This window comes from Lathyrus oleraceus, chromosome 7 (genome assembly GCF_024323335.1).
Source record: "Lathyrus oleraceus cultivar Zhongwan6 chromosome 7, CAAS_Psat_ZW6_1.0, whole genome shotgun sequence".
In the NCBI taxonomy this organism is placed as follows: Eukaryota; Viridiplantae; Streptophyta; class Magnoliopsida; order Fabales; family Fabaceae; genus Lathyrus; species Lathyrus oleraceus.
In genome coordinates, this window is record NC_066585.1 from 388229094 (window position 1) to 388241763 (window position 12670).

The window sequence follows — 12670 nt, forward strand, 5'->3', positions numbered from 1 at the left end:
TGCCTTTTCCAAGTATAGCTCCCTTGTTATTATCACCATAGGTTACAAATCCTTTCTTCTTAGCCACAAAGTCAAAGAATAAGGAAATGTCACCTGTCATATGTCTTGAGCATCCACTATCGAGAAACCATCTTCTCTCTGTAGCCTTAAGACATTCCATCTACAAATTAAACAAGGGAATGAGGTACCTAATTTTCATTGGGTCCTTGTGTGTGAGTGAAACTTTGGTTGCATTTGGGCAACCATTGGAAAATTCCTTTAGGAACCAAAAATCTCCTAAATCAGCATTTAGCATTAGTGTGTCCCCTCTTGCAACAATATAGACAATTTAAGTTTGGATGAGAGTTGATTTTGCTAACTTGATTTTTTACCACATAAGTGCATTTTGATCAGGATTATTCATGTTACTTCTAAAATATGATTGATCAATATCAAAGGTAAATTTAGGTTGTAAAGCCTTGTCTAATTTAGCTTGAAGAGTTCTAACCTCTCTTTGCCAAATGTGACAAGTTTCACATCCAGACCATCTAAACCAAAATCCCATATCATCTTCATTTTTGCCTTTAGTAGCCTCTATCATAGGTTTTGTAATAGTTTCTAATTCCTTTTCGGAATCATAAACCTTCTTTTCTAAATACCAGCAAATCTTCTTATTTGAGGCTAAGCGTTTAAAATCTTCCTTGGCATCATTGTGTAGAGTACTAAAGGCTTTTTGCAAATCAAAATAAGACATTTTATCAACATGATCATATTTAGAATGACTTATATTCTTTTTCTTCTTTTGATGAGCCATAAGATAAATATTGACCTTTTCTTCTTCATCACTTAAGTTACCATTGCTTGAGGGCTCACTATCGCTCTCCCATGCAAATAATATATATATGATGTATGGACCAAGTGGAAAACTAAGCAGAACTTTTAGCAAAAATACACAGCAGAAAATTGAGTGAAATCAGCGACCACTCGACCTGTTCACACTAGGGACTTGACCTGTTTAGACCCGCAACAACATAATTCAAATAAAACAAGTTATGAGTCGACCACAACAGGGTGATGAGTCGACTCATCTTGTTTTTCCAGAAATGAGTCGACCTATGAGTCGACCTGATCAGACCCGTGAGTTACAAAGAAAATGACATGCATGAATGAGTCGACCTCTCCAAAGCATGAGTCGACTCAAAGATTTTAAATGGTCAAATTGAGTTTTTAAGATGTATTTTGGTCAATCCAAACCATTCTCTTATGGACCTAAGGTACCAATAATGATCAAGTGCAATATTGACATATATGAGATGCTCATATATGCATAGACACGTTGAATTGATACTTTAAACATGTTAAAGAATGAATGCACTCTATGATATGATGACACCGTTCAAAGTACACAGTATGAGCTACTAAAAGGTTTGACATCATTAAAACAAGGACTAAGAACCTTTGCCCTCACATACTCCCCCTTTTTTATGATGGCAAACTGTGGCACAATCTTTCATATATCGCGTACTTTGATAGACATCCTCCACTTGATTTTATGCATTCCTTTGAAAAAAAATTGCTATCATAATCCTAAGTTGTGTTTCCTTTGCTTCTCCCCCTTTGACAACATCAAGAAGAGACAAGGACAAGGTCAACTGGAATCAAAATATATTCATAAGCACGTAATCAACCAGTTTGCAACAAATTAAAATCAACAACCATTCAAATAAAATGAATTTAATTTAAGAAATATAATCATAAATAAGACATAGAACTAGAAAAAGAAATTTAGTACACTACATAGCCATATTTGTTCAACATAAGTTCCAAGACAAATAAACTAAACATAATAACATGCAAACATGAAGAAGATGAAATGCACTACATGAACGAAAGCTAAATGTATCAATCTTCTAAGGCATTCTCTCCCGTGATAGATCATTTTTGCTTCTATAAACAGAAGGGTGACATGGATGTCTGTCTTGTTCATAGAGGTCAATGAATTCAATGAATTTCCAGTTAAGAGTATTGAAAGATCTGGTGAGAGAGCGATGATTGGAACCTTGAATAGCGAAGAGTCGACTCATGGGTCAACCTGTTGGGACCCTAAGTTAATGATTCGCAAACATGAAACGCAACAATGGTCCTAATGATGAATGCATGTTAAATATGACTCTTAAGCAAGTTTACATATATTTCTAACCTAGGAATGGGTTAAGCTTAGACCAAACCATAAAATAAACATCAAGAAAGTGCATTATATAGAACAAGTACATACATATATAAATGATCAAGATAGTTCAAATAGATAAGAACGATATTACCTCCAATGACGATAAACAATTAATGCCCTCACATAGCTCGCACTTATCAATGTGATTAATCAAAGAATAAACAAGCATAGATATAGAGCAAGCATCATATATAAATTTAAAAGCGATCCGAGATACCGAGAACACCAAGTTCCCCACGGATGTGGAAGAAAGGTTCTGGTGCAAGTGGTTTTGTGAAAATATCGGTAAGTTGATTTTTGCTATCAACGTGCTCGAAAACGACATCACCTTTCTCAACATGATCCCTAAGGAAGTGATGTCGAATTTTAATATGTTTAGTGCGTGAATATAGTATAGGATTTTTGGTTAGATTAATGGCGCTTGTATTATCATACAAAATGGGAATACGTTCAAGTCGAACATTGAAGTCGAGTAATTTTTGTTTGAGCCACAAGATTTGGGTACAACAACTACCGGCTGCAACGTATTCTGCCTCAGCTATTGACAAAGCAACGAAAACTTGCTTTTTGCGGTGCCAACTCACTAAGGATTTGGAATAAAAATGACAAGTACCACTAGTTATTTTCCTATCCGATTTGCAACCAGCAAAGTCAGAATTAGAGTAGCCAACCAAAGAACAATCACTTCCCTTAGAAAACCAAAGCCCATACTTTGAAGTACCACATAGGTATCTAAGTATACACTTGACGACCTTTAAGTGTGATTATTTGGGACATGATTGATACCTAGCATACATACATACACTAAACATAATATCTAGATGAGATGCGGTAAGATAGAGGAGGGAACCTATCATACCTCTATACCTTTTTATATCTACGACTTTACCAGTTTCATCCCGGTCCATATTTACCGTAGTAGGCATTACAATGTCGATTACTTTGGAGTTTGCCATATCGAAGCGCTTGAGTAACTCATTGCAGTACTTCGTTTGGCTCACAAAAAGTCCCTTCTTCAAGTTGCTTGATTTGAAGTCCGAGGAAGTAATTTAACTCCCTCATCATTTTCATTTCGAATTCTGCCTTTATCAACTTAGAGAATTCCTTGACCAAATTTATGTTAGTAGATCCAAAAATAATGTCATCTACATAAACTTGAACTAAAATAGAGTATTTTCCTCGACGCTTAATAAAAAGGGTTGTATCAACCTTACCTCTTAAGAATCCTTGTTCTAGTAGAAACTTTCTAAGACGCTCATACCAAGCCCTAGGGGCTTATTTGAGACCGTACAAAGCACACTTAAGCTTATAAGCATAGTTAGGATGCTCATAGTTTTCAAAACCCGGAGGTTGAGATACATAGACCTCTTCATTAATGTATTAGTTTAGAAAAGCACTCTTAACATCCATTTGAAATAATTTGAAGTTTTGAGAACAAGCATAGGCAAGCAAAAGGCGTATAGCCTCGAGTTGGGCGATCAGAGCATAAGTCTCCTTATATTCAATGCCTTCCTCTTGGTTATACCCTTGAGTAACAAGGCAAGCCTTGTTGCGAGTTATAACTCTGCTTTCGTCTAACTTGTTCCGAAACACCCATTTAGTACCAATAACTCGATGGCCTCACAGAGGGGGGACAAGATCCCACACCTCATTTCTCTTGAACTGATTAAGTTCCTCTTCCATTGCTAAAAACCAATGTTCATCGAGTAATGCGTCTTTGGAGTTTTTAGGCTCAATTTGAGAGACGAAAGCGAAATAATAACAAAAGTTACTTATCTTTGACCGTGTGGTGACTCCCTTTGAGATATCTCCTAGAATATTATCGATGGGATGATCCTTAGAAGATTTCCATTCCAAAGGAAGATCGTTGTTATTAATTGGATGATCCTCTTCTTTCTTTTTAGATACATGATCCAGCTCCTCCTCAACTTTTTCCGGATTGGGTTCAACATTTTTTTATTCTTGATCTTTTATTATGTTTTTCGAAGGAACACCTGCACCATCAACAAAAATACCTTCTCCGACAATTTTCGGATAAGATTCATCAGAGGAAACATGCACGGATTCTTCAATTATACGTAACCTTTTATTGTATACCTTATATGTTTTACTAGATTGAGAGTATCCTAGAAAGATAACTTCATCGGTTTTTGAGTCAGATTTACCAAGGTTTTCTTTACCATTATTTAACACAATGAATTTACATCCAAAGACATGAAGATGTGAAACATTAGGTTTCCTTCCCTTTAATAATTCATAAGGAGTTTTGTTGAGAATAGGACGAATGAGTATCCTATTCAAGACATAACAAGCCGTATTTATGGCATCGGCCCAAAAATATTTAGGAAGGCCATTTTCATTGATCCTAGACCTTCCAAGCTCTTCTAAAACTCAGTTTTTACATTCCACAACTCCATTTTGTTGTAGAGTTCTTGGAGCGGATAAATTATTATCAATGCCATTTGTTTCACAAAATTCCTCAAAGAGAGTGTTTTCAAATTCACCTTCATGATCACTTCGGATAGTAACTATGCTAGTGTTTAATTTGTTTTGAGAAATCTTGGCAACCTTTTCAAAAGCAGAAAAAGTTTCACTTTTACTTGCTAAGAAAATGGTCCAACAAAGTCTAGAGTAGTCATCTACAATAACAAAACCATAGTAGTTTCCACCTAGACTTTTAATTCTAGATGACCCAAAAAGGTCCATATGGAGAAGTTCAAGGGGTCTCGTTGTAGAAACAATGTTTTTAGATTTAAAAGAGATCTTTGTTTGCTTTCCCATTTGGCACGCATCACATAAGTGATCTTTTGAAAATTTTATTTTTGGTAAACCAACTACTAAATCTTTTGCAATTACTTTATTTAGCAAGTCAAAGTTGACATGTGCTAATCGCCTATGCCAAAGCCAAGAGTCTTCACTCATGGAGACAAGACATTTAACGCTAGTAAAAGATACTTCATTCAAGTCAAGTATGTATACGTTATTTACCCTTAACCCCTTAAACACATCATTCTTTTTATCATTATGTTCAATAATGCAACAATCTTTTATAAACGATACTTTATATCCTTTGTCGCATAATTGGCTAATGCTAATAAGATTATGCTTGAGGCCTTCAACTAAAAGGACGTCTGAGATAGTAGTAGAATATGGATTACCTACACTGCCTTTTCCAAGTATAGCTCCCTTGTTATTATCACCATAGGTTACAAATCCTTTCTTCTTAGCCACAAAGTCAAAGAATAAGGAAATGTCACCTGTCATATGTCTTGAGCATCCACTATCGAGAAACCATCTTCTCTCTGTAGCCTTAAGACATTCCATCTACAAATTAAACAAGGGAATGAGGTACCTAATTTTCATTGGGTCCTTGTGTGTGAGTGAAACTTTGGTTGCATTTGGGCAACCATTGGAAAATTCCTTTAGGAACCAAAAATCTCCTAAATCAGCATTTAGCATTAGTGTGTCCCCTCTTGCAACAATATAGACAATTTAAGTTTGGATGAGAGTTGATTTTGCTAACTTGATTTTTTACCACATAAGTGCATTTTGATCAGGATTATTCATGTTACTTCTAAAATATGATTGATCAATATCAAAGGTAAATTTAGGTTGTAAAGCCTTGTCTAATTTAGCTTGAAGAGTTCTAACCTCTCTTTGCCAAATGTGACAAGTTTCACATCCAGACCATCTAAACCAAAATCCCATATCATCTTCATTTTTGCCTTTAGTAGCCTCTATCATAGGTTTTGTAATAGTTTCTAATTCCTTTTCGGAATCATAAACCTTCTTTTCTAAATACCAGCAAATCTTCTTATTTGAGGCTAAGCGTTTAAAATCTTCCTTGGCATCATTGTGTAGAGTACTAAAGGCTTTTTGCAAATCAAAATAAGACATTTTATCAACATGATCATATTTAGAATGACTTATATTCTTTTTCTTCTTTTGATGAGCCATAAGATAAATATTGACCTTTTCTTCTTCATCACTTAAGTTACCATTGCTTGAGGGCTCACTATCGCTCTCCCATGCAAATAATATATATATGATGTATGGACCAAGTGGAAAACTAAGCAGAACTTTTAGCAAAAATACACAGCAGAAAATTGAGTGAAATCAGCGACCACTCGACCTGTTCACACTAGGGACTTGACCTGTTTAGACCCGCAACAACATAATTCAAATAAAACAAGTTATGAGTCGACCACAACAGGGTGATGAGTCGACTCATCTTGTTTTTCCAAAAATGAGTCGACCTATGACTCGACCTGATCAGACCCGTGAGTTACAAAGAAAATGACATGCATGAATGAGTCGACCTCTCCAAAGCATGAGTCGACTCAAAGATTTTAAATGGTTAAATTGAGTTTTTAAGATGTATTTTGGTCAATCCAAACCATTCTCTTATGGACCTAAGGTACCAACAATGATCTAGTGCAATATTGACATATATGAGATGCTTATATATGCATAGACACGTTGAATTGATACTTTAAATATGTTAAAGAATGAATGCACTCTATGATATGATGACACCGTTCAAAGTACACAGTATGAGCTACTAAAAGGTTTGACATCATTAAAACAAGGACTAAGCACGCAATCAACCAATTTGCAACAGATTAACATCAACGTCCATTCAAATAAAATGAATTTAATGTAAGAAATATAATCATAAATAAGACATAGAACTAGAAAAAGAAATTTAGTACACTACATATCCATATTTGTTCAACATAAGTTCCAAGACAAATAAACTAAACATAATAACATGCAAACATGAAGAAGATGAAATGCACTACATGAACGAAAGCTAAATGAATCAATCTTCTAAGGCATTCTCTCCCGTGACGGATTATTTCTGCTTCTATAAATAGAAGGGTGACATGGAGGTCTGTCTTGTTCATAGAGGTCAATGAATTCAATGAATTTCCAGTTAAGAGTATTGAAAGATCTGGTGAGAGAGCGATGATTGGAACCTTGAATAGCGAAGAGTCGACTCATGGGTCAACCTGTTGGGACCCTAAGTTAATGATTCGCAAACATGAAACGCAACAATGGTCCTAATGATGAATGCATGTTAAATATGACTCTTAAGCAAGTTTACACATATTTCAAACCTAGGAATGGGTTAAGTTTAGACCAAACCATAAAATAAACATCAAGAAAGTGCATTATATAGAACAAGTACATACATATATAAATGATCAAGATAGTTCAAATAGATAAGAACGATATTACCTCCAATGACGATAAACAATTAATGCCCTCACATAGCTCGCACTTATCAATGTGATTAATCAAAGAATAGACAAGCATAGATATAGAGCAAGCATCATATATAAATTTAAAAGCGATCCGAGATACCGAGAACACCAAGTTCCCCACGGATGTGGAAGAAAGGTTCTGGCGCAAGTGGTTTTGTGAAAATATCGGTAAGTTGATTTTTTCTATCAACGTGCTCGAAAACGACATCAGCTTTCTCAACATGATCCATAAGGAAGTGATGTCGAATTTCAATATGTTTAGTGCGTGAATGTAGTATAGGATTTTTGGTTAGATTAATGGCGCTTGTATTATCATACAAAATGGGAATACGTTCAAGTCGAACATTGAAGTCGAGTAATTTTTGCTTGAGCCACAAGATTTGGGTACAACAACTACCGGCTGCAATGTATTCTGCCTCGGCTATTGACAAAGCAACGAAAACTTGCTTTTTGCTGTGCCAACTCACTAAGGAATTTGAATAAAAATGACAAGTACCACTAGTTATTGTCCTATCCGATTTGCAACCAGCAAAGTCAGAATTAGAGTAGCCAACCAAAGAACAATCACTTCCCTTAGAAAACCAAAGCCCATACTTTGAAGTACCACAGAGGTATCTAAGTATACACTTGACGACCTTTAAGTGTGATTATTTGGGACATGATTGATACCTAGCATACATACATACACTAAACATAATATCTGGATGAGATGCGGTAAGATAGAGGAGGGAACCTATCATACCTCTATACCTTTTTATATCTACGACTTTACCAGTTTCATCCCGGTCCATATTTATCGCAGTAGGCCTTAGAGTGTCGATTACTTTGGAGTTTGCCATATCGAAGCGCTTGAGTAACTCATTGCAGTACTTCGTTTGGCTCACAAAAAGTCCCTTCTTCAAGTTGCTTGATTTGAAGTCCGAGGAAGTAATTTAACTCCCCTATCATTCTCATTTCGAATTCTGCCTGTATCAACTTAGAGAATTCCTTGACCAAATTTATGTTAGTAGATCCAAAAATAATGTCATATACATAAACTTGAACTTAAATAGAGTATTTTCCTCGACGCTTAATAAAAAGGGTTGTATCAACCTTACCTTTTGAGAATCCTTGTTCTAGTAGAAACTTTCTAAGACGCTCATACCAAGCCCTAGGGGCTTATTTGAGACCGTACAAAGCACACTTAAGCTTATAAGCATAGTTAGGATGCTCATAGTTTTCAAAACCCGGAGGTTGAGATACATAGACCTCTTCATTAATGTATTAGTTTAGAAAAGCACTCTTAACATCCATTTGAAATAATTTGAAGTTTTAAGAACAAGCATAGGCAGGCAAAAGGCGTATAGCCTCGAGTCGGGAGATCAGAGCATAAGTCTCCTTATATTCAATGCCTTCCTCTTGGTTATACCCTTGAGTAACAAGGCAAGCCTTGTTGCAAATCAAAATAAGACATTTTATCAACATGATCATATTTAGAATGACTTATATTCTTTTTCTTCTTTTGATGAGCCATAAGACAAATATTGACCTTTTCTTCTTCATCACTTAAGTTACCATTGCTTGAGGGCTCACTATCGCTCTCCCATGCAATGTATGCTCTTCTAGCTTTGCTAGATTTCTTGTGACGTTTATTTTTTACTTTGTCTTTCTTCAACAATGGACAATCCGGCTTATAGTGACCAGAATTTTCGCAATTGTAACATGAGCCTCTTGACTTAGTTGTCTTACTTTCTTCTTGATTTGAGAATTTTGATTGTCCTCTATAGTTGACTAGATTTTTATCCGAATGTTGAACTTCATTCTTTCTAAGGTATCGATTATACCTCCTTACAAATAACCCCATGTATTCATTCATATCTTTATCATCATCACTTGATTCACTCTCACATGTATCATTGGTGGATGACTTGTAACTTGAAGCCTTTAAAGCGATAAACTTATTTTCGATGTCCTTTGCTTTCTCCTTCTTTTCCTTCTGACTCTTTTCATGTTTCTCAAGGTACATGAGCTCTTGCTCATGCTCTTGAAGCTTACCAAACAATGTTGTCATGTCCAATGTTCTTAGATCACTGTCTTCCTTAATCGTGGTGACCTTTGGTTGCCATTCCCTGTTAAGACATCTTAAGATTTTGTTAGGAGAAAAATCATTAGGGGTAGTTTTATCAAGAGCATTTAACCGATTGATTAGATGAGAAAATTGCTTTTGCATATCAGCAATGGTTTCACCATCCTTCATATGAAAAAAGGTAGAATTCTTGAGTCAAAGTGTTGATTCTAGCTAGTTTGACATCATTGGTTCCCTTATGGGCAATTTGCAATGAGTCCCATATAGCTTTAGCACTAGTACAATGGGAAACCCTGTAATACTCATCAACACCTAAGGAGGCGATTATTATATTTCTGGGTTTCTAATCATAGCTAGATGAACCGGTGCTCGTGAATCCACTTGTTACACAATAATACCGATATAGAAGGGGGGTTGAATAGATCACATATTTAAAATTTGGAACTTTTTAAAATTGTTTTTAAAGGTTGCGAAAGCTCCGTGGACCACGATCGCCTAAACGATCCGTTACTGGAAATATCAAATATGCGTGAAACCTAATGGAATGACTAAGATAAAGTTAATCAATAATAATCTTAATCAATCGATAAAATACACAAATCCTTGATATATCTACCACCAATTATGAATTAAAACAATGAGAAAGAAAGCAAAATATTGATAAACTTGTGTGAAGTTAATTTTAGCAAACACTTGGTGTGCACACTACACCAAGTCTTAATTTCACTAGAATTTATTGTGCAGAATTTTCCTTAGTTATAACCAAAGTGATTGCAACAATTTATTAAACAACTTTAATGCACAACAGTTAAGCGAGATAAAGTTACCAATTAGTTTCACACAAGATTCAATTTATGCAAAAATTAAAGAGTTAGAGAAAGAGAGAACAACACCAAATTTTTTTAGGCAGTTCCCCTTTCGTCCTCGCTTCGGGTACGTCTGCCCTCAATTCTAAAACTAGAATTGAGATATTTATTATCAATTGAAAAGTTTATACAAGAGAAGAAATAATCACCACCAAGCAAACCTAAGTGTTGTTGTAGATCCTATTCACTTCTCTCCCCTTGGTTTAAGTTGAACCAAGTGCTTCAAACATTCCGAACAAACCTCCGATTATAGCTACCTTATTGCAAGAACTCCAAGTTCTCCAAAACTCTAGCTCGGCTGATTTCCATCGCGACATGCTTGAACCTAAACCTTTCTTCGTAATCCTCTGGTTACCGTTACTCGTTCGAATGAACCCACCGTTCTTCAAACCTTTCACTCGGCTGAATCTATGAAGCAAAGGTTTGTGCAAAAAACCCCAAATCTTGGAGGACAAAACCCTATGATTTTATTCAAGAAAAACCCATTAAAAGCCTCTACCCAAACCAAGATACACAATCCTATTTGGATGTTATCACCACAACAATGCATTATGATCAATAAAAATTGTTATGTGTAGTTGTTGAAACATGTAATGAAGAGTGAAGATGAAGAGGAACTTTAATGTATATCTTTCACTTTTCTTGTTCAAAAGATGAAAATAAGACTCAAGAATATATATATGATCTATGGACCAAGTGAAAAACATAGCAGAACTTTTAGCAAAAATACACAGCAGAAAACTGAGTGAAATCAGTGACCAAACGACCTGGTCACACTAGGGACTTGACCTGTTCAGACTCGCAACAACAAAATTCAAATAAAATAGGTTATGATTCGACCGCAACAGGGCGATGAATCGACTCATCTTGGTTTTCCAGAAATGAGTCGACCTATGACTCGACCTGATCAGACCCGCGAGTTACAAAGAAAATGACATGCATGAACGAGTCGACCGCTCCAAAGCATGAGTCGACTCAAAGATTTTAAATGGTAAAAAAATGAGTTTTTAAGATATATTTTAGTCAATCCAAACCATTCTCTTATGGACCTAAGGTACCAACAATGATCAAGTGCAATATTGACATATATGAGATGCTCCTATATGCATAGACACATTGAATTGATACTTTGAGCATGTTAAAGAATGAGTGCACTCTATGATATGATGACACCATCCAAAGTACACAGTATGAGCTACTAAAAGGTTTGACATCATTAAAACAAGAACTAAGAACCTTTGCCCTCACAGATCGCAAAAAACCATAATTAAGAAATCTTAAGCCCAATAAGGCGGCGACAAGATCGTGAAACAAGACAAAATCATTGTTATGGTGGCGTAAACCTAAACGACTTGAAAATTGTGGATCTCGACAAATCTGAAAAGAATCATAGATCAAGGCAAGGCACACCACCACCAACTAACAATTTGAAACAAACCTTACAGTTTTTTAGGGGTGAAACAAAATGACCAATTCACGTAAGAAGGTCAAAATAATCCTTTGTAGAACCACCCTAACGGAAACATCGACAACAATCTATCAAAGAACCAGCCTAGCGGAAACATCGACCAACAATCTATCGAAGAACCACCTCAAATATTGTGTGGCAGCGCTAGAGATTGTATGGAGAAAAACTCGAACAAAGCAAAAGGGTGGTGCAGAGGAAGGAACTCATCATACCACCATGAATGTAGGCCACATGGTGACAAAAAGTTTGAATTTTGGGAAGAAAGAATGGGTGGCGGCTAGGTTGAAGAAAGGATAGAAGAGAGAGAAAGAGAGAAAGGGAGAGAACATGACATTGTTGAGAAGTAGGTTATTTCACTCTTAAAAACATCACTAAATCCTTTTTGTTAAATAAATTTTTAATTAAATTAAATCATAATTAATTTAATAAATTGTCAATTCACATTTATTTAATTAAATCATATTTAATCAAATAGATTATATATGTGTTAATTTATTAAATAATATTAAATACAATTAATACATGATTTAATTAAATCTTATTTAATTTAATCATTCGTTTCATTCTCAATAGTACGTGTGTGCTACTGTAGGTTCTCATAACATTAAAAATAATATTAAATTACTTATTTAGTATTATAAATAATGAACGGTATCTAGCAACACATCACTACTACCCAAGTAACAAGAATGTCATGTGATATAACATAATTTTTCTATGATGATAATCATATGTATAATTACTATTTTTCCCTTACATTTATATTTAACACATTTGTATAGTCCAATATTATAT

At 35.2% G+C, this 12670-nt stretch overlaps 1 protein-coding gene across 1 annotated transcript; it reads right to left on the reverse strand.

The window, feature by feature from the left end:
- Positions 1 to 8787: 8787 nt before the first annotated feature.
- Positions 8788 to 9481, reverse strand: LOC127103967 (uncharacterized). Its single transcript, XM_051041193.1, has 2 exons — positions 9005 to 9481; positions 8788 to 8904 (listed from the first exon to the last, which is right to left on the reverse strand). Exons 1-2 carry the CDS (start codon positions 9479 to 9481, stop codon positions 8788 to 8790), a joined length of 594 nt encoding a protein of 197 aa, XP_050897150.1.
- Between the last annotated feature and the right edge of the window lie 3189 nt (positions 9482 to 12670).